The following is a 22,145-nucleotide window of genomic DNA, read 5'->3' on the forward strand; positions in this document are numbered from 1 at the left end:
CTGAATTACATATTTACACCATACAGTATATATTTCAGACTAAATACAATCCAGCTAAAGATAGCAAATGATAGCAAATGATCTGCACAGCAATTCCAGCAATTGAGACCAGTATTACAAAATTCAGAAGACATATGAATATCAAACCTATTTGTGAACCACATGGAGGAACATGCTGGACGGAAAAGTGTCCCACCTGCCAGTGAAAACATTAGATATTTCTGTCTCATTAGTCAATAAACATTTGAAAGATATCCCCTTTTATTCTAGAAAGGGGTTGTGGGATTCGGTCACATTATGCACCTCCTCCTGCCACCAAAAAAGTCCAATATGAACTAATGTGTTGACACAGGCTAAATGAAGTGCTCCCTCTACAGGTCAATAAAATCATCACAGTTAAACAGCTGGGAAAATTACCTCATTACAAGGGATTTTTGGATAAAAAGAAAAATGAAATTTAGACCAAACATATTATATAATATTACCAATTAATGTTGCATATCTATCTTTACTAAGTAGCAGTTGCCAGCAACCAGTCAGCTATCAAATTGATTGTACAATTTAATATAAGTGTAAGCATTGGGATAAATACTAGTGCAAGACCTTAGGCAAAGTCTGGAGATATAGGCTTATATCAACACCTACCCACAGCTACAGATAACAGCATAATACATGAACTGATTATAATGTGCGAGATTAGTCCTCAGAAAAAAGCATTTACTGTTTTTCAACATGAATCCTTAAAAAACAGCAATCCAGCCAGTATGGAAAACTCAGAGCTCAAAGTGGATCAAATGTCTTTGTACATGTATATAGAGGCACAACTAATAGTGATTTCTCCTCCAATTTAGTGAGTGCCTCCTCTTCCTCTTTCTGTGGCTCTGCTCTCTTCTCTCGGGCCAGGGAAATCCAGTCACCATGGCTTGTTCCAGCTCCTCGTAATCCTCAATGTCGGAGTCCTCCTCCTCCTGGACAGGGCAGGTCAGATCTGGGAACACCTCCCTCAATTTGGAGGTAAAAAAGGACTGTAGACTGTGGCCTGCCTGAGCCACCTCTGAGTCAGACTAGAGAGAGAAACAGCTTGGTCAGCATCTACAGTATCTGTCCTCTTAAGATCTAGAGATACCGTATGTCTGAGTATACTCCTATACATATTTAATACTATATCAGTCTAAAGTACATGAACCTGCTAAATGGCAATAAGGTCCTTACGACCTTGATGATACTAAATAATTCCATCAGTATATCTGTCTTAATCAGTATTTTGTCTTGTTTCGCACTTAAGATTAAGATATTATTTTGATATTTATTATTTTAGAGAACATATTTGTATTATATATTTATTTAGAAAATACGTAATTATATATATATATATAAAATTGTGTATTTTCTATATATATATATATATATATACAGTATACTGTATATGTGTATGTATATATGTGTGTGTGTATGTATATATATATATATATATATATAATATTATTATTATTATTTATTTTTTACACATACATATATACAGTAGTGACCAAAACCATTCAGCCTAAGAAAAAAATGACATCTTCATGCTTTATTCAAATATTATAAAAAATTGGTCAAATATTTTCTAAGCGTATTACATAGTTGTGCTTGTAGTCAATTGTTTTGAAAGTGAAAGTAAAGTGACATGTGAAGGCCATAACCCATATTTGGAATTTGTCCTCTGCATTTAACCCATCCAAGTTAGTGCACACATATTAGGTTAGTGAGCAATGAACACACACACTGCACTGAGCAGGCATTTTGCTTGTGGCACCCAGGGAGCGATTGGGGGTTAGGTGCCTTGCTCAAGGGCACCTCAGTCATTTCCTGCCCCTAATAAAAGTATTAATTTGTGATAACGCAATGAAACATGCCAAATTGAGCGTAATAATTTTTGTTTGTCCTTCGATCGCCCTAATCTCCTCACAACGACCCTCCGTAATAGTCACTGGATAATTTGTAATTGGTGTCACTACATGGCCACATACTTTTGCTAATGTATTGTACAAGAAATAAAGATGGATTTGGAAGATGCCAGAGAGAGGAACTGTAAGTAGCCACTTACAAATTCTTGTGATTTGATGGACAGGATTAGATGAATAAGCTCCCCCCAAACTTTCGTTCAGAACTTCATTTATTATACAATGCAAATACACAAAATGAACTCAAATGAGTGTAGCTTTTTTTTAGCTTAATCTATTAAGAATTTAATTTAAACTAAATTAAACGGGATATTAAAAAAGTGATGCATAATCATTACATCAGCACGTGGTTTGAATGTGAATCAGTTATGAAATTAAATATTCAACACTAATGGCTAGAAGGAAGTAGATTAAAAAATAATGCAATTCACTCACGTAGTTGAACTTGGCACAGTTTTTGAACATGAGCAGGACATCAGCCACAAACTCTTGAGGGGAAAGATAGTGTGTGTGGCTGTTTCTGCTGAGCCTGTTCCGGATGACAGACAAATCCATGGGTTTCTTGATGATCTGATAATAATGACGGGCCTGTACATAGATAAAGATAAAAAATGAACAGATTTAAAGTAATAAAAGTATCATCTACAAATATAAAATCATGAGATATTCATTTTAAAATTACCAGAGGGCTGACAGGCTCATGGAATGGAGCACTGAGAATGTTGCTGAGGATCAGCAGCGTCAACTTCTCGCATTTCTGTGATCAAACAGACAAGTCATCCATCAATTGAGATATTTCACTTTTTAGACAGACTGTAAATCTCCTGAGGGAGGAACTTTTTTTGGATTTAGACTCCCAGATTTCTAAGGTCACAGGATTGATCAGAGCTAGGACAGATGAGACCTGGCATCCCCTTCACTCACCTTCTGGTCACACGCCGACAGCCCATATGGCATCGTGCCTGTGGACATCTGGACATTCTCACAGTCATATTCCACCTCTGGTTGCTCCAAGTCCCTGCACAGGGTGCAAATCCAGTCACCTCTATGGAAGCCCGAGATGATAAAGGTTAGTTTCAGTGGTAAGTAAAGACAAAGGCAGATGCGTAAAGTAGGAGGGAGAGTGGCTTACATGGGAAAACTATGGAGTGGGGGAACGTGGCATGACAGGTGAAAGACCCTAGGGCAACGGTCACAGCACAGAAGGTCACCTCCGATGAGACAGACCGCACAGAAGTCCTCGTTCTCTATCTCAGGTCTTTCCTCTGCAGGCTGATGCTCAACAGCAGGTTCTGATACATTCTCAGAGCCAGTGGCAGGTTGGAGAACCGGCGGCTCCGCCTCCCATTCACACTCAGGTTCAAGATTCACAGTCACTTCGGCTGTGGAATCCGGATCCGATTCAAATTCCTGTTCAGAAGCCGAGAGCACTGATTCAGGAGGTTGCTCCGAAATGACATCTGATTCGGATTCGACTTGCAGTTCAGATTCAGCGCTCGGATCTGATTCCTGCAGGAGCTCTGATTCCATATCTGCATCTGAACTTGGTTCAGCCTCTCTTGTGGATTCAGTTTGGATATCAGAATCTGTAACTGATCTGAGTTCAGATGGGAAGTGTATCTCTTCAGTGTCAGGTTGCAAGACAGGATCTGAATCATTGGAGATGGCTAAAATCCCCCCAGGATCTTGGTTTAGGTTGCAAAACTCTTGGCCAGGAGGCTGAGAAACCTCAAGGGAGACAGATGATTCACAACTGTGCAGATGTTCTGGTGATAGCTGCTCTGTGGGCGACACGCTGTCCTCTGGCTGAACTGATTCCTTATCCAATGTTCCCTTCAAGGACATGAAAATTATTATTATGAACTATGAGATGATATAAACCTTTTAGAAAAACATTTCATCAACATTGAAGTGATACCTGAGAAGTGACCTCTCTTTCTAGCACCCTCAAGACAGTTTCTTCAGGTTTGAGTCCAGACTCTGTCTGAGAAGTAAGATCTGTGCTCTGATGGTTCTGTGGTGGATGTCGTGATACCAGGATCTTGAGTCGCTCAAGACACACAACTGGAACCTTAGAACCATCTGGGGCTTCTTTGTCACTGTATCAAACAAAAACACCCAAACATTTCAACCTTTCTAAGACAGATCTGCAATTTTACTTATAGGGCTGCATGATTAATAGAAATAAAACAGAAATCGTGATATGGTTTAGTGCGATTATCAAAATTGAGAAGGCTCAAGGCTGTGATTTAATTAAATATATGCACAGTTTCTGTGTTATTTTATGACCTGGTGTTTTCAGTGTCTCATAGCGGCTCAGTTTGCAGTAACATTTAAAAATCAAGAAATTAAAGCAGCCATAAATATTAAAATTGTAATTTTACAGTTGTACAATAAAATATTTGCATTATTATTTTTATTATATTTTCTTAAATAATCAATTTTTATTTTACAGTGAAATATTGCAATAGTAACATTTCTTATACTGTTTAATATTTTTATTAATAATTAATAAGTTTATCATTTTACTATCATTTTTGGCCAAGATCAGCAAACGCAGAGCTTTTTGTAATCACATTTTAAATTGCAATTGCAATTTTTATAAGACAAATTGTGCAGCCCCAGTTACATCCAATCAATTATACCTGGTGTCTGGATCCTCTCGAGGCATTCTGTTCTTTCTGGTATTCAGCCTTCTGTTTTCATAGGCATATGCATATACATTATCTGAAACCAGGAAAAAAAATAATGTAGATTGATTAATCCACTACAGAATATCTTCATTTATTTATATTGCAAGTTAAACATGACAGAAGCTTATTTAGAAATGATAAATGGCCTCTTCACCTGGTTCAGACTTGTAGGTGGTCAGCGTGGACGCATTGTGACTGCTTATACGTCCCGGGATCATCTCAGAAGCATCAAAACGTGCACAGACCTGCTGAGATACAGGAAGTAAACAGTAAAATAAACATTGCCATTCTGTTGACAGGTAATGGATGCAGTGATGTCACAACATCAGCATACAGACAAAATCAGTGAATATGAATGTGAGCAAACAGTGAACTTGTTAAACCGAATCAGTTATGTGGGCTGCTGCATCTAATTTGTTCTCAAACAGAAAGAGCTTAAATGAACTGTTTCCTAGACAACAGTAATCTCTTTTTATGTACATCATCTGTATTATTCCTTAAAAGGCAAGTAATAGATCTGTGTGCACTGGAACGAAGGTGTTTTTGACTGTATGACAAAGACTGGATGTTTGAAATGGACTTAAAAAGGAATCATGATGAAAAGCACTTCAGGACATTTCATCAATGTCAATAACTATTAATATTAATAAAGTGAATTATTCATATTAGTCTACTATTCTTACTAGGGATGCACTGAAATTTCAGCCGCTGAAAATGGCATTTTCGGCTTTTGGCCGAAAGAGAAAAAGGCTAAAAATATGAGCCGAAAATATATGCCGCCCCTCAGAAGTTTTATGTAACTTTTCAAGCCTTTGTAACCTTTGCAACTAACTTTGTAACCTTGACTCTGACCGAGCAGGTAGGCCTTAACAGTGCGTGTCCACTGGGGCGAAGCGAGCGGTGGACAAGCACTGTTAGGCCTACCTGCTCGGTAGCACAAATCGTCAGAACACCCGCACCCAGTCTGCTCAATGCTCCACTCCGTGTGTGCACTCTCTGCTCAGTCGCTCACGGCCCAAGCGAACGCTCTACCGGAGAAGCAAAATATATTGATATTTAATATAATTTTAATATATTTTCTGTCCAATTTTGGTGTGTTACTTTAAATAAAAGTGTGGTTATTTTATTTATTGGCTTATATTTTTTAAATTCAGATTAAATTCAATTATTGAATTTAATTAAAAAGTCTAATATTAACACAATACAAAAAAATACAAAAAAAAAACTAATTTAGAAATAAATAATTATTAAGAAAAAGTCATTTTCGGTTTCGGTTTTCCAGAAGTGCATCCAGAATTTTCAGTTTAAGCAATTTGCATTCCTAATTCTTACCCTTTAGAGTATACAGGTAATTTTAAACATGGATGCTACAAGCCTTTTTGGAAATTTATTTTAAAGGTATTTCAGAACCTCAAGAAACAATGCTGAGCTCTGGGACAAAACCCACTAATGAAGTGGTTCTCAACCTTTTTGACTCCAAGGCAAGTAATAGATCTGTGTGCACTGGAACAAAACCACACTGGAACCACTGTGTCCATTGGTTTTTTAATTTAATTTATTTTTCTTTCATTTATGGCAATTAGAAGTGTACATAGATTAAAATATGTAATAAAAAAAAATATATATATATATTAGTTGTTAGGTGTTTTAGCTTATTTAAAATCTTGTTTTGCCTTATTTTAAAACATTTTTAATCATCATCTTGAGTCCTTGGAAGTTTGCTGAGGCCCCCTGGTTAAGAACCACTGCATTAATATCTAAATGTCTCTGTCTCGCCACGTATATAGAAAGTTTACCTGCTGCGTTGTGCATCCCTGGTCCCCAGCCACTGCTGCCAGGCTGTGAGCAGCCCTGGCCGGCCTATCTTTACAAAGCCTTTTATGAGGTCCTCGGGGTCCTACCGCAGTGCTCTGAGACCGTGTCGCCCTCTTCGAACCGGAGCGGCTCCGGCGGTCACCTCCCCGGCCTTGAGCCAGCGCGTACATCTCTAGCGCTGAGGATCTCTACGGAAGAGAGCCAAACTCTCATTAGCGCAGCACTAGGCTAAAAGTGATCTCGACAGCGTATGCAGCACACTACAACCATAGCAACAGTGTCAACAGATGACAGGGAGGTAAGGAACAACAACCTTGAGTGTGACAATCCACAGTAGCTAGTTTGGAGCAAAAGAAAGAACAATAACAAGCCCACATCTATCAAACGGAGAGAAAAGTACAAACTAATTCTCCTGATAATATATTACTTAGTTACAGCACCAATTATCGTATGTAAATCCCACATCTGGGGCACGAAAAGGCTTCTTTGAATAAGCAGCATTAACACATCAGAGATTAGACTTTCTCTCCTCCACGGCCCTCTTCTTCTCTTGTCATAATTTCACTAATGCGCAAAGTTCTAGAAAAGCCCAAGCGACTGCATCCTTCGCTAACACGACAAATGTCAGAGTCGGAGGCAGCAGCCCGTGCTCTCGACGAAACCCCTCCTCCAGCTGTCTCTTAGCCCTCTCTTGTTTTTTTCTTCCTCGTCTTTCTAAAATCATTACCTCAGGATTAAAAACACTCACCTGATAGAAGCCGAGGAGGAGAGGGTGGAATGAATCAAGCTGTGGAGAGTGTCTTGCAAGCATGTGTGGGTGCAGAGAGAAAGTAGGAGGTCTCAGAGACTTTAGAGGTAATCGTGTGGGCTCTACAGCGAGATGAAGAAAAATGCAACAGCCGGCTCCTTCAATTCCCCTAGCTTCTCATTAATGCCAGGTTAAGTAAATATGTGGTTGCACCCAAGCGCTTTTTCCCTCCCTTTAATCATGTCACAGTTATGGGCTGAAGATGATACATAAAAAAATAAATATTACACTAATTTGCCTCTGGAGTGCCAAATCTTACAGGGAAACTGATTTTGATTGGTGTTTGTCCTAGGAAAATGTATCAAAATACTGACATCAAGAGATCTAATAATAACTTCTATAGCCTGATTTGGTTCTCATCCAATACAGCTCGAGGAGCGGTTGCTGAGCAGAGTGAGTCTGGATGTGTGTGCGCTATTGTGTGGTCTTAATTGTTTGTGAGCTCACACCACAGTTGTCCTCACTTATGTCTCACCATCTGCTTGCAGAGGTGCTATCTGCAGCTGCCAAGATGAAAACATTACAGCTGCATAAATAGAGATGATACTGCCTGGAATGATTCAATTTCCTCTTTCTAAATTAATATTCAGTGGTGGAGCCCATTGCGATGACAGGTTCACTGTTCTCTTGCTCTCACTCACACCAAATATACTTAAAGCACAAGCAAAGCAAAACACTATGTAAAAGTTGAAATAGCAAACTATGTATAGACTATATATACAAACAAACAAACAAACTATATACAGTATAGTAATTCAATATATATATAAAATAATCGGTTTCACTTTATTTTGATGGTCTCTTTAACACATTCTGTTGACTATAAGTAAAGTTGCCTACATGTCTACTAACTCTCATTAGAGGGTTAGGGTTAGAATAAGTTGACATGTAGTTGCAAAGTTACTTATAGACAGTAGAATGTCCATTGGAGGATACATCAAAATGTATATTCATAAAATGTATAAAAATGCCCAAAGATTTTAATAATAGATATGATTTTTCCAGGTCTAGAAATCATACTTTATAAATAGGCTACCTAGGTTTTCCAAGACAGTGTGGTAACCCTGGTTCTTTTAAAGGAACAGTAATGAAAAAATATCTATTGCGTTTAGGAGTTTTAATTTAATCGCTTACTTTAATGCTTGTTTTTTCTTCATTTAAATTATTTTAAGTCATCTTGAGGCTGCCTTAGAAGTTGGCCCCTGAGCTTAGAACCACTGTCGTAGAGAGACTACATGGAATATCTGTAAAGGACAATTGAAATGAGCTGTATAAATTGTAAAATATGATTAATAATAGTAAAAAGAAAAAGCTGGCCCCTCAGTGACATCACCTAAAATATATACTTTTAAAATATAAATTTGAACCTAACATCGTGATAAAAAATAAGTAAATCAACTACCAAAAGTCATTATGCTGTAAGGGCCCCACACTGCAGCCCTCTTCAGTGCCTCAGCACATTTGCAGTGCTGCTCAATGGTCTTTCATCTGCTAGGACTTGTGGTGTGGACCAGTAAACAGCACAGCACGGTTGACATGCAACCTTTGCAAGCACTAAAGAGCACCAGGCCTGAGGATTGTGGTCAGTGTTGAGCACAACGTGAGCAAAGGTATTGCTTTTGCAAAGCACAAATAAACACAGACACATTAATGAAACTAACCCTGTCATCATCGACGTGAGCAACGATAGGCTGCAGTTCAACCATGGGCTGGTTGCTGGTTTCTGTGGTCGTCTGCACTCGAGCCTGGTTGTGGACCTGTGGGAGCTCTCTGTCTGGTGATGCCTCTTGCCTTGTGTCTGCTTCAGGTGCAGATGTTTGCCCTCTTCGGTTAGGAGACTGGTCTGGTGCACAGTTTCTCCCATCCATGACAGTCTGGTTGGAATTAGCAGGGAGCGGCTCGGGCAGCGGGTGGTTGTTGGATCCGACAGGCTGCTGAGGCAAAGCAGAGCTGGATTCATGCTGGACGAGGTCAGATCCAGGGTGAGAGGTGGACTGCTGTATAGGCTGGGCACCAGTTGGATGCATGGGGACAGATGCATCAGACTCCCAACAGCTGTGAAGGGACGGTGGGGAGCTCCGCCTGGTGGCTTGAGGACACGGGGCAGGGAATTTATCCAAAGGGACGGATTGAGTAGGTCTGCAGTGAAGGCAGCAGAGCTGGGGCTGGCAGAAGGTCTGGTAGGCACAGCCAGGTTCCCGCACCGCATGGCACAGAGGAGGCATTGCTATGCATGGGACAGGCTGGGGTCGCAGGATACTGGGATGACCCACAACCTCTGAGTATGAACGACTTCCACCTTCAACGACCAGCTGACCTAAAGCAAGGAGGAATCATTACAATGATTGTGCGGCAATATATACAGTATTCCTCAGACATTTCAACTTTCTTCTCCACCAGTGTTAATCTTGTATTACTGACAAAAGCATTAACAAAGTTTTTATATGTATATACAATTTAAATATAAAATTATTATGAATGATAACAAAGACTAAATGAAAAATGCACATTATTTATAATTATAATGATTTTAATTAAAACATACTATTGATGAATATATGATACATGTTTAAATCTATATACTGTACTGTATAAACTGTTTGAACATGGTTTGGTTTAACTTTGCACTCTCATCAACTAAAATTTTATTTTTGATGAGTGAAATTAAATGTAACATTAGTAAAATTGACAAACGAACATGACAAAATATTTGCAAAACTTAAAGGGGTGGTTGATTATGATTTCACTTTTTTAACTTTAGTTAGTGTGTAATGTTGCTGTTTGAGCATAAACAACATCTGCAAAGTTACAACGCTCAAAGTTCAAAGCAAAGGGAGATATTTGCTTTTAAAGAAATTGCTTTTTAAGGACTACAACAAACGACTGGTAGAGACTACACAACATTCCTCACGGGTTAGTGACATCACCAACCCTATAATTTACATAAACCCCGCCCCCTGAACACAATTTATAGATTATCAAAACAGAATATGCTAATCAAAGACTAGAAGATAACTACACAGAAGCTACATAAATTCATCAACTAACCATTCAGAAATGTTGTCTACATGTTTTCACTTCTTCATGAGTCTCTCCATCTTTCTGACTCCGGTTTGAACATAAAAGCGTAAATGTTTTTTAAATTTTCATGCGTGTCTGTGTAAAAGGACACAAGAGGTGTGTTCGACATCGGCTGTGGCTGGATGTAACCGATCGGCGAGAGTAGCCGTGTGCAGGCGGGAAGGAGCTGCAAACGGAGACGTGAAGTCAGACACTTTCTAGTAGAGATGCACCGATTGATCGGCTGGTGACCGGAATTGGCCGATTTTCACGTGATCGGCCATGACCGGCGACCAGCCGGTCAATCTGACATATGCCGATTTTATGCCGGTCAAATGCACTCGGGCGCCGCATGTTTAACCTTTTGAGCGGTATGGTCTCATATATGGGATTTTTATTCCTGTGCCCCTGAGAGTACGGCGCCACATTTATAGTGTTCAGTGACGTCGCATATCTGCCAGATTCAAACTGTGCTTTCGCACGTTGGCTGGCGCTGAGCCAGAGTCGGACGCGTTCAGCGCTGTCATATATCACAACTAAGCAGTGTTTTCAGCCTCATAATGTTTATTTTAGGTTTCAGATATTTAAATACACATAAGCACGAGTAAAACAATACATTTGGAGTTTGTAAAATACACACTGATGTCTGTGGAAGCAGCAATAACAATCTATTCAAATATAATTTGCCGACATGTTATTCATATCAGACAAACATAGTGGAAGTAACTATAAAGTTTACTCTATTCTTCTCAGTTCACCGGCCAATTTCTTGCATATATTTCTGGAGAAACTGAATTCACGTGCTGTAAATCCGACTGACAGGACAACATTGCGGCGCCCATCTCATGTTATAGATCAAGATTATTTATAAAGGTTTTTAAATGACCAAACACACTCCCTTATACGTATTTGAGAATCGGAATAATAGATAGGCTAGTTGACAACATGGTAAGCAAGTTTGTGAATATTTTTAATAAAAAAGGAAAAGCCACACATCTGTCATACAGTATAATTGTGGCTGCGGTGTATCGCGTGACGCGTCGCCGTGGAAACATTAAAGGGAACGTTCGCCTTGAAAAAACTCACTCTGGGGGTGGGGTGTCAGTTAGAATATATTAAACTTGCGCGTGAAAGGGTTAAAGAAAAGATCGAAAATAAATATTTGTGTGTGCTGTAAAGTGGTTAGAAATTTTTTTTATCGGAATCGGCTAAAATCGGTATCGGCAGGTCAAACTCGATGAAAAATCGGAAATCGGAATCGGCCTAGAAAATAGTAATCGGTGCATCTCTACTTTGTAGTTCCCGTAGTGACCGCTCACGTGGTGTTCGCATACTTTACCACAGCTTAAGTGAAATAAATGCAATATTTGCCAAATAATACACAGATGTTTCAGAGACATTTTCATTCAATACTTTATGTACTGCTTCATACAGCGTCTGTTTGAACAAGAATAAAGTTCAACATAAGCTACTATCAATGAAGTGGAGTCTACGTTTTTTAATCAGTTTTAATTTGATAAACATGACACAATATAACATCGCAACTACATGAAAAGAGTGTTTACTGTTATAAAAAATGATTTGTGAGCTTTAGAGGAACTAAAGGTGTTCGAATAAACACGAAACACACGTGATCGTTGTCATGCGGTGAATCCGGCAAATCGTGGAACAGCTGTGACATCATCAGCCCTCGTGCAGCCCAGTGCAGCCGCTCTTGAGAAGCTGCGCTAACTGAGTTCTCCGGCTACTCTCGAATCGCTCTCGCGGTACTTTGATGGCATACGTCACAGTCACGTGGTGTCGGCGCTGTATCAAGTCGGACAAAATTTCTAACCGGCATGCACTGCTTCAAGTCAGCCGCCGTTCGGTCTGCGCAGAGCTGCATGAAGTCGAACAAGCCTAAGCTCTTGAAGCTTCGCCCCCTGTGCCAGGAGCAGCAGCTCATTTGCATTTAAAGGGACAGACATAAAAACGGTGCGTTTTTGTTCACCCTCAAAAAGTGACAACTTTAACAAGCTATATAAAAATATCTGTGGGGTATTTTGAGCTAAAACTTCACATACACACTCTGGGGACATCAGAGACTTATTTTACATCTTGTGAAAAGGGCATTATACCACTCCTTTAAAGGATATTTTCATCCAAACACAAACCTAAAACAAAATATGTAATATTTTTAAAAAATACTAAAAAAAAGTATTTTATTTTTATTTTCAAAAGCTATTTTTGAAGAAATTTAAAGATTAAAATGTATGATCATTTAAAATTGTCCATTTGACATTGTTAGAATGTTCTCCATTCCAAATGGATGGAAGTGATGATGTCATCAATCATGGTATTTGCATTCTGCATTGTGATAGGCCTTTTCAGTTTACCTAAAGTGGACATCTGCTTGGTCCAGAAGCTGGCATCCCAGTTAAACTTGATTTTCAATGGGGTCCAAGCCTCTGAGAGCATCAGTGGCTCCAGTAATTGCTGCATCTGAAGAGCAATCTGACAAATGAATTATAGATCAAACCTCATGATTACAAAGACACTGGGTTATAAATATTGCATGCAATTCTGGCAATGAAACTGAAACTCTCTCTGCACTGTCTCTATTTTTAAGTTGGTGAGAGCATGATTAAGGCTAACTTTAAGAGATCTAAATGCAGCAGCAAAAAGAGGTGAGGCTACTTTAAACTAATAGCGCTGGCATCTTTTTGAGACCTGCCAGAAACATAGCAGGCAGCTGCCAGGAATCTTAACATCTAAAGCCCACTTGGACGTTGAGAAAATCCTACCAGCTCTTTGCTGAATAGCAGCGGATTGCGTCTGTGGTGGGCCGTAGCCCAGGTAATGAAGTTCTGCACATGCTCCAGCTGGCTGCACAGTTCAATGGCCCCCTGCAGCTGGTCCTCCAGACGTTGCTTGAAATCACTGGAGATACTCTGCACCGGAAGACAACGACAAAAACATGGATCCCCTCATCACTTTTCCCAAGATCCCCATCTGTTTGGATATGTCACTACTTGGCGGAATCTGCCTATTTTGCATGATTCGCTCTGAAGACGTTCTGTTCCGCACGCTCCATCACCAGTACATCCACAGTCAGCTGGATGTTTGGAGATGAATACGTTTGGAAAGACGGAGAGGGAAACGAGGGGAAAAAGTAATTACCTCCAGTTGTTCTATTAATAGGTTGGCCCGTTTGTTAAGCTCGTTCATCATAATCATCTTTGCCATTTTTATCTGGTTCTCTGCCTTCCTCTGGGTGATCTTTATACCGTGGAGCCTGGACAAACGGAAAGAAAAATGAACAGCGAGATGGCTAAGCGAGGATAAACAAACCGATATGGCCAGAACATCTGGATGCTTAAGCATCTGCTGAAATCATTCAAAGGAAGTAATGGATCTTGTTAATGTCATTATGCTTCATTTAATCTATGCTTGTCTGTTCACGTTTTAGATGAGTAATGGACACGCTTTGCTTAACTAGCATTAACGCTAACATTAGCAGCGTCAAGGAGGTGGAATAGATGAGGTGTCGTCCCACCTGCCCTGGATCTGTTTGGCGGTGCTCTCCACAGTAGATCTTTTCTCTTCCACTCGGGCCATGAGGTTCTGCAGGAGCCAGCGCTGGTCTTGCAGAGCTTTCCCAACATGCACCAGCCTACAGACAAGAAACCAACAGCAAGTAAAACACCTTTGACTTTTAAAGTTTACACACAACATGCTCAATAGCATATAGTTGTTGATACGTGAGAAAGAGGCCATCTGTTCAGTCTGCATCTTTGTGCATGTGTTTAGAAAGACGTATGAGAGAGAGAGAGAGAGAGAGAGAGTCTGCAAGTGCTTGCATGTGTACAAGTGCATCGTGAACGTAGGCATTCATGTCAGTGGGTATTTGTCCTCTACGCATACCGGTGGTCTTTGTGGGTGGACAGGTGACAGATGCTGCAGGCCATGAGGTCGCACGTTTCACACAGGAGTTCCAGAGGCTCCTGTTTATGGAGAGGACACATGACAACAGCATGCCCGCAGCAACCGGCTCCTGAGACACGCAACACAACAGAGAAGAGGGAATGAGAGCTAAATAGATGATGCCCATTAAGACCACATTATCTGTAATCAAGAATCACAAATCAAAAAGAAATATTACAAACGTACGATTGAAAAATGCATGAAAACAAACGTGTTAATATACTGTAAGCATGTGGAATCTCTTAGAGGTTTAATGAGGTTTTAAGTATGTTCAAATCATTTTGACCAATGCAGAGTCAATGAGAAAATGCAGAAAGACCTTGTTGGCCTCTGTGAGTCACTCTCTATGCTAGCTTCATTTATTTTTAGTGGAAAAACAAAGCACATCAAAACGCTTATAAATATTTCTGGATGTATAAATGCATCTTTTTTCCAGCAAAAGAAAAAACAGACAAAAATGGAACACAGCAGAGCTTTGATCAATCAGTTAATGTCTCATTAAAAGCCCTGCCAATACGAGGAATGTAACTCTACATGTGCTTTTGAAGAGCCAAATAAAGTAACAGATACTGCTATCACGTGTACCTTCAGAATGGCCCACATTTCTGACACAAACCCAGCACTGGACATTTAAAAACCATCAGATCAGAATGCTACATGTCATGATCATATAAACTACATACACAGACAGGTTTTAATTTTTTTTTGTATTATTCTATTTTTAAATCATTTTAATAATTAAGTTGCATTCGAAGAACCAAATAAAGAAGAGATACTGTTTTTACATGTGCCTTTAGAATGGCCTACATTTCTGAAATACATCCAGCACTGGACATTGGACACTGGACCAACTACCCAGCTAACTAAAAGATGTTCTAAGAACATTTTGCTGACATTCCCATTCAGTTATACGAGTGTTATTTCTGAATGTTCTCTAACCGTGCAAAACATCCAGTTTTAAAATGTATATAAAAAAAGAAAATCTTGGTTATGCGAAAATTAAGGGAACATTCCATTTTACCATTTGCAAATATAATGGGAATGTTACTTTTGAATGTTCTCTAAACATTCTGAAACAAGTCGTAACATTTTTAAAAAAATGCTAAGTGAACCATCTTAACCTTTCAGGTAAAAACGTTCTATGAACGATGTATAAATAATGTTTTTGTGTTAACTTTGTGAGAATATTATTAAAGAAAAGATCCCTTTTTTAACATTATTGGAAGAATGTTTGTTCATAAATTTAAGAGAACCTTGCCACAATGTTAGCTAAAGTGGTGAGAAAGTTCCCTGTTAGCTGGGTAACCACACAGACAAGGCTTAGACCATTTTATTTTATTTTAAGTAATTATAATTATTTTGTTTTTCCAATAAATAAAATTATTAAAAACATTTTTTTTTACTTAAATTAATATATAAATATATTTTTATTTACATGTACATTTTACAGTACCAGTCAAAAGTTTAGAAACATTACTATTTTAAATTTTTTTGAAAAAAGTTCAATGCTCATGAAGAAGTCTCTTGCTCATCACGGCTGCATTTATTTATTTGATCAAAAATACAGAAAAAACAGTGTTATATTGTGAAATATTATTAAAATAATTAAAATAATATATTATTAAAATTAATTAAAATAATATTAAAATTAAAATAATATTACAATAATATACAATTAAATTAAAATATTATTAAAACAATTTAAAATAATGTTTTTCTATTTTAATATACTTTAAAATATAATTTGTTTCTGAATATAAAATATCAAAAGCTGAATTTTTATCATCCATTACTCCAGCCTTCAGTGTGACATGATCCTTCAGAAATCATTCTAATATGCTGATTTGATACTCAGTTATTATCATTGTTGGAAACAGTTGTGCTGCTTAATATTTTTTTGTGAACCTGTGATACTTTTTTCAGGATTTATTGATGAATAAAAAGTTTTTAAAAAAGCACTTTTCTATCGCTTTTTATCAATTTAACATCCTTGCTGAATAGAATTTCAAAAAAGAAAGAAAAAAATTACTGACCCCAAACTTTTGGACAGTGCTGTGTATTGTTACTAAAGATTTCGTGATAATGATAAACATGATAATAAATCAGCATATTAGAATGATTTCTGAAGGATCATGTGACACTGAAGACTGGAGTAATGAGTGATGAAAATTCAGCTTTGCATCATAGAAATAAATGATATTTTAAAGTATAATTGTAATATTTCACAGTATTACTGTTTTTTATGTATTTTTGATCAAATAAATGCAGGCTTGATGAGCGTAAGAGACTTATTTAAAAAACATTAAAAATAATAATGTCTCCAATAATGTTTTTATTGTGAAAATATAAACTAGATGCACCTGCTTTTGTCATAAAACCACAAAACTCTACCAAAGATGTCTATCCAGAAATTAGTTTGTTTGAATACACACATCTACTTGACCCTGGGCTGAAGCAAACGGCATAAACAAATAAATCAAACATTCTCATTTCCGTTCCATTAAACTTTGCATATATAATTCTGCAACCAGAGAGAGTTAGTCAGGGAGAATGCAGAACTCCATTAGAAATGAAGGACCTCAGTGACAGCACCTGTCACACTGGATCTAGAGCCTGTCCATCAGAAGCGCCGGCTGGCTGATGCTGTGACAGTATAGGGTAGACAGAGACACGCTGACACATTGCACAGGGAGAGAGGGTGTTAAAGTATGAGACCACAGGCTCCAACACTGAAAAGCTCCCACAGCCTCAGTGCATACTGGTGACCGACCACATCCTGCTTCACACCCGCACTTCTGTTTCTCTCACACTCTCTATCTCTCTCTCATCTTTCTTTTCTGTCATTCTTTTTGTCACTTCATCCCTCCTTCTCTTGTTTTTTTTTTGTGAGGACTTGTGGTGTCGTTATCATATGCTTAGTGGATTTCAGAGAGTCTCACGAAAAAGCTCAAGAGTATCGATGAAAGGAAGCTAGTATAGGACAAGCTGGCCAAATTTGTGCTGCGTTTTCTGAGAGAGAATCAGTTTTAGAAACTAGGTCACATAAAAAATACAGCACTACAATACATCACCGGATAATTATTCACACTTATTATAAAATGCATTATTCATTGTGTTAAAGAAGAGGGTTTAGAAAAATATGCTGCGGAGCTGATAATGTCCGGTGGCTAAGAGCAAAAACGTGCAAGCAAACAGCCAACCGAAGCTGAAAGAGGAAAGTAATTACAGATTGGCAAAAGAGAGACGTCTTGCCTATTTCAGAGGGTGATGGAGGGTCTAGCGGCTGGTGCTGCAGATCAGAGGGTTGAGTGGAGACTCTCTCATGCTGGTGCAGGTCTGTGCACTGGAAGCACAGCCACTTGTTGCAGAAGGTGCACAAGCTCTGTGCCATCCGGGGCTCTGAACACTCGGTACAGCACTGAAGCACAAGCAGATACATTTATAATCATTCTTTCGTATTCTGATTGAATGAGATTTGCTGACACATCTGTCAGCCTCAAGTGAGTGGGAGTCTTGATATAGCAAGTAGTAGCTAAAGCAGCATCTGTAAATATCAAAAGAACTGTTATTTTGTTGTTTATACAGTTAGTCAATATTGTTTCAACCCCATTGACTCTTCTTTTGTGCTCTACAGAAGAAAGAAAGTCATGTAGGTTTGATTTTTTGGGTGAATTATCACTTTAAACTATTGGATATATCTACTGGGACTTAATATTTATAAACCAAGCATTGTTGTCATGAAAAACAACATACAGCATTCATTCTGCACCCCACACTTTAATGAGAGCAAAGCTGCCCGTTCAAAGGATGCCAAAAATATTCACATTTACATTCCGCAGTATTCCCAAAAAGCAAACCCAGCGAAACAATCACATATTATGCGACATCTGTGTGTCACAAGAAGCCGCAGTTTGCTGATTACCTCAGTGTCAAACCAAATGTTGCATTATCAAACTCTCCAAATCGCCCTGAAAATGCGATGCATGACCGTCTTACCTTCTCCATGGTGGGTGGCGGGGTCCAGATTCCTCGGTGAGAGCGTGAGAAAGATTTCGATATCCAGGCGAGCAGCTCTCGCAGCAGTGAGGCAAGGACACGGCAAGCCTCTGACACAGCTAGCGCTCCACACCACACTGTGACAGCTCTACCTGCGGCAGGAAGTAGTGCACACTGCACACTTTAACCCCAGCGGAGTAGACTCCTGAGCGCTCCTCCTCGTGTGCCCTCAGCCGTGGCCGGCGCGTAGCTCTCCTCATTGGCTTCCTGCAGCAGCTCGAATCCCGAATCCTTCCCTCTGACAGCCACCATGATCTTTCTTCTTAAATAAGCCTGTTCATAATAATTGGGAATTAGGGAGGGCTGATAATTATTTTTTTTTCTGGGACAAAATATCCCCGGCAGCCCTTGTTGCCAAAAATGGAAGGGGAGAGGTGCCAGATGACCTACAATATTTAAGAGAATTGCACGCGAAGGGTGTGAGATGGATCGGGGATGAGGGAACACACGTTGGTGCCCTCCTTCCTCACTTCCTTAGATCAGCACTAGTAAGGGACAGGTCCCTCCGGACAGGACCCGCTCCCACGTAACACGCTGAAACCGGGTCAGCCTTCTCCAGGAGAAGATGGGAATTGAGATGTGCTCGCACAATGCCCTGCAAAGCGTGAAATCAATTATGATCGTATCACACTTCATCTTCTCGAAAGAATTTTGAGGCATGACTTCTTCAAAATCTTTCACAGGTAGGAGATGTTCAACAACCAATGCATAAAGTGGGAAAAGGCAGATGGGCGGGCGGGCGGGCAAAAGGGGATTGGCGTAAACTAATGAAACCGTACGTAACCCGAACTGACATCGGTGTCGTGCAGATCCCCGCTAAGAAACCACCGTGAGTCTGCCTGACAACAACCCCTGCAGCCTGACCTACAAATCTGACAACTCTCTCTTCCTCTAGAGCTGCTCATGGGAGCTTAAAACCATCCGATTCCCCATTGTGTACCCACAGACCCACTTTAAAACACAATTAGTCTACCCAGCCAGTCTTTCTCTTGTTCTTCGGGCAGACAGGCGTGCCTGCGTCTCTCGTCTTGCCTTCCGAGCCACTCCATTTGGCTTTTAAAACAAAAAGCTTACGCTTCCTCTCTCTCTCTTTCTTACTGCCAGAGATAGCTCCTTTTCTCCAGTAAGTGAATTCAGCATGAGTATCCTTCTGCCTGAGCAAGCACAGCCATCTCTAGAGAAAGTACATTAATAGAAACTTGAGAGGAGGTTCCTCCCCTGGAAGAACACCTTAGTAACATCCATTAACATCAATGGTTATGAGATCATGGTAGATTTGCCCATAACAGATGGTAATGTCTCACTACAGATCATTCAATTCATTATGTCTTCACTCATTACAAGTGAATACTTATATTAGCCAATTATCGGTTTGCAGATTGAAGTCTTAAGACACTCATTGGTTATTTGAAAGAATGTAATATATCCTTTATATAAGTGATACAAACTCAATCTGATGTTTAAATTACCATTGGGCCTCTGAGATGATTATTTCCTTGTCATGTGTAAATATGCAAAGACATTTGTCTAGTGAGACAGGACATTTAATTGTAGCATATTGAAATGATGTGATGTGCCATTAAACAAGCTACAAATAGCCAAATGACTGTCAAAGTCACATGATTTAGTGCGAAAATGGTGGTGGTGGGGGGGTGCTCTTCAAGCACACACTTGAAAGGTTACTTCATAGGGAAACCTACTGTACAGTATGGAATGTTTTCATGCACTGGATAGTTGCAGATAGTTGCAAATGTAATATAAAAGTGAATCATATTAATAGGGGAAAAGGACTTTGCCAATATCCTTGTTATAGCTGAAAAGGAAGTGGGAACACTGAAAACATAACAGAAGAAAATTTACATAAAAATAATAAACCATCTGAGATAAACTGTTATGAGATTATATGAATGCAGAGATATATGCTGTTGTACAGTGATAAGCAGAGATAAGCGTAGCCACTGAAAATGACTATGATAAGCAACCACAAGCTATTGCAGAATAAACACCGCACATACCAGTGTGCTAAAAAAAACAAAAAGTTAGGCTATATATTCATACACAGGCTATAGATTATAAGATGTGAATTATGGGCCAGGGTGGGTTTTTTAACAGTAATCCAGAACAAAGGAAGTAAAAACGTTTTAAAGGGAGTCTTAGTAAATGGACATTTTCATACAGTTATATTTTTTTCCCACAAGTAGGGATAAAGTATAATAATAAACAATAATAAAAATGGCAAAAAGTTGCAAGTCAGAACCAAAATTAGACGCCAACAAATAGACGCTAAAGAACAAAAGTTAGTTCGACCAAAGGAGGTTCCGGTTCCAACCATAACAACACTACGATGCGCATGCGCTGTCCATTACGATCCATTACGAGTTGTATTCTTCGGCAATGCACTACAAGTCAGTGAGGATCACGTTATAGAATTACAGAAATATAACACACACACACCTTTTTTCAGAGTTCAGTCAAATATTTTTACAGGCTAACTGAAGTTTAGCTAATGGCTCCCAATTAGCCTGCAATTTGCGTTGCAAGACACGAACTGACAGATCGCGCCCCCCAAAGATGACCTTTGCAGTTAGGACAGGCTACATTAAATAATTTAGCAGAGGTTTACGTTTCATAGCGGTAAAAAAAAATCAAGTCGTAGTATAATTCGCACACTGAATAAGACAATTATTCAGCTATGTGGAAATAAATCCTACTGTGAAATGTGCAATTTTAACCTGTAAATAACTGTAATTGGAGGCAAGTACCTCTTGAGTGAAACAAATTCTTGTTAAGGGATTTTACAGACAGAAAATAATAGGACTAATTCCATGTCAAGCCCTCTAAAAGATTATTTGTTTCGCGCCATTTAACGTTACACACAAAAAAATGAAGACAGTCTACTCCCCAAAAACACTTTTTTAAAAATGAATGGTGCTAAAACGAACAACATGATACAAAAGCACATGCACATGTGTTAAGTTGTAATGTGTCAAAAAATGCGCACCATAGACCTCTGCGTTTTTGGGAGAATCTTCTCGCACACCTCACAGATAAGATATGGGACTCCACAAAATCCTGCACAAACTGCTCATATATGTGCAACATTTGAGATTAGTGCAATATAGAGCGTCACTGATATAATCACACTGACGATAGAAAATGAAATAGTGATGAACGCATGCACACATAATGAGTTTGAACCGCACCTTGCTTCTCTTGAAGAGGCACAAATCCAAAAAGCATCCTCCTCCTCCTCCTCCTCTTCGGCGGCTGGAAGATTATAGCGATTTCAGCAATGCTTCAGTGTCTAAACTAGCTTCATATAACCATATCCTTAAAAGTCTTTCCACCCCTGGAGACTATATTTTGTAAACGCTTGTGATTTTATTTCCTCTACCGCTTAAGCACTGCAACTGTCAAAGGCACAGCCGTGCATACATCTATAGAGATGCACAACTTTCAGTGTGTAGACTCCAGTAGATCTGCCATCTGTGGAAAATATCTAGCACACGCAATCAAAGTTGTAATGGAACCGACCGCATTATCAATCCTGTCCTTCACCTCCCGTCTTTTTTCGTGATACGCACCCTGCGTTGCGCACTAAAGTTCTTTACCTTTAAATGTCGTCTGCATCTCATCCAGCAGATGTCGCCTTTGCCTCAGGTTTCAGGTGAGGAAATAGATTTTAGGAAAAACATTTTTTACCTCACTATGCTAGTGATTTGAGCTGTCAGCGTTCAGTTGCTTGTCTAGTGCTGGCAGATTAAATCATATTATTATTCGTATCACACGCTACGGCTGTTAGGGTTA

General features: G+C 39.2%; 1 protein-coding gene across 3 annotated transcripts; it reads right to left on the reverse strand.

Moving 5' to 3' along the window:
* On the reverse strand, positions 1 to 21,932 carry trim66 (tripartite motif containing 66). 3 transcript variants are annotated; one of them, XM_079867510.1, is made up of 18 exons: positions 21,542 to 21,932; positions 18,279 to 18,611; positions 17,535 to 17,700; positions 14,223 to 14,352; positions 13,855 to 13,971; positions 13,479 to 13,593; positions 13,103 to 13,249; positions 12,695 to 12,812; positions 8,921 to 9,576; positions 6,433 to 6,639; positions 4,791 to 4,881; positions 4,589 to 4,670; positions 3,862 to 4,042; positions 3,076 to 3,776; positions 2,868 to 2,988; positions 2,626 to 2,700; positions 2,379 to 2,531; positions 1 to 1,064 (listed from the first exon to the last, which is right to left on the reverse strand). In XM_079867510.1, the coding sequence occupies exons 2-18, from the start codon at positions 18,285 to 18,287 to the stop codon at positions 825 to 827; spliced, it is 3,309 nt and encodes a 1,102-aa protein (XP_079723636.1). In that variant the 5' UTR covers positions 18,288 to 18,611; positions 21,542 to 21,932; the 3' UTR covers positions 1 to 824. The 3 variants fall into 3 exon arrangements, with proteins under 3 accessions (XP_079723636.1, XP_079723635.1, XP_079723637.1); XM_079867509.1 differs by having other exon boundaries at positions 4,791 to 4,884; XM_079867511.1 differs by lacking the exons at positions 17,535 to 17,700; positions 18,279 to 18,611 and having other exon boundaries at positions 4,791 to 4,884; positions 21,542 to 21,659.
* Positions 21,933 to 22,145: the final 213 nt, after the last annotated feature.

This window comes from Squalius cephalus (assembly GCF_949319135.1).
Source record: "Squalius cephalus genome assembly, chromosome: 3".
NCBI classification, from domain to species: domain Eukaryota; kingdom Metazoa; phylum Chordata; class Actinopteri; order Cypriniformes; family Leuciscidae; genus Squalius; species Squalius cephalus.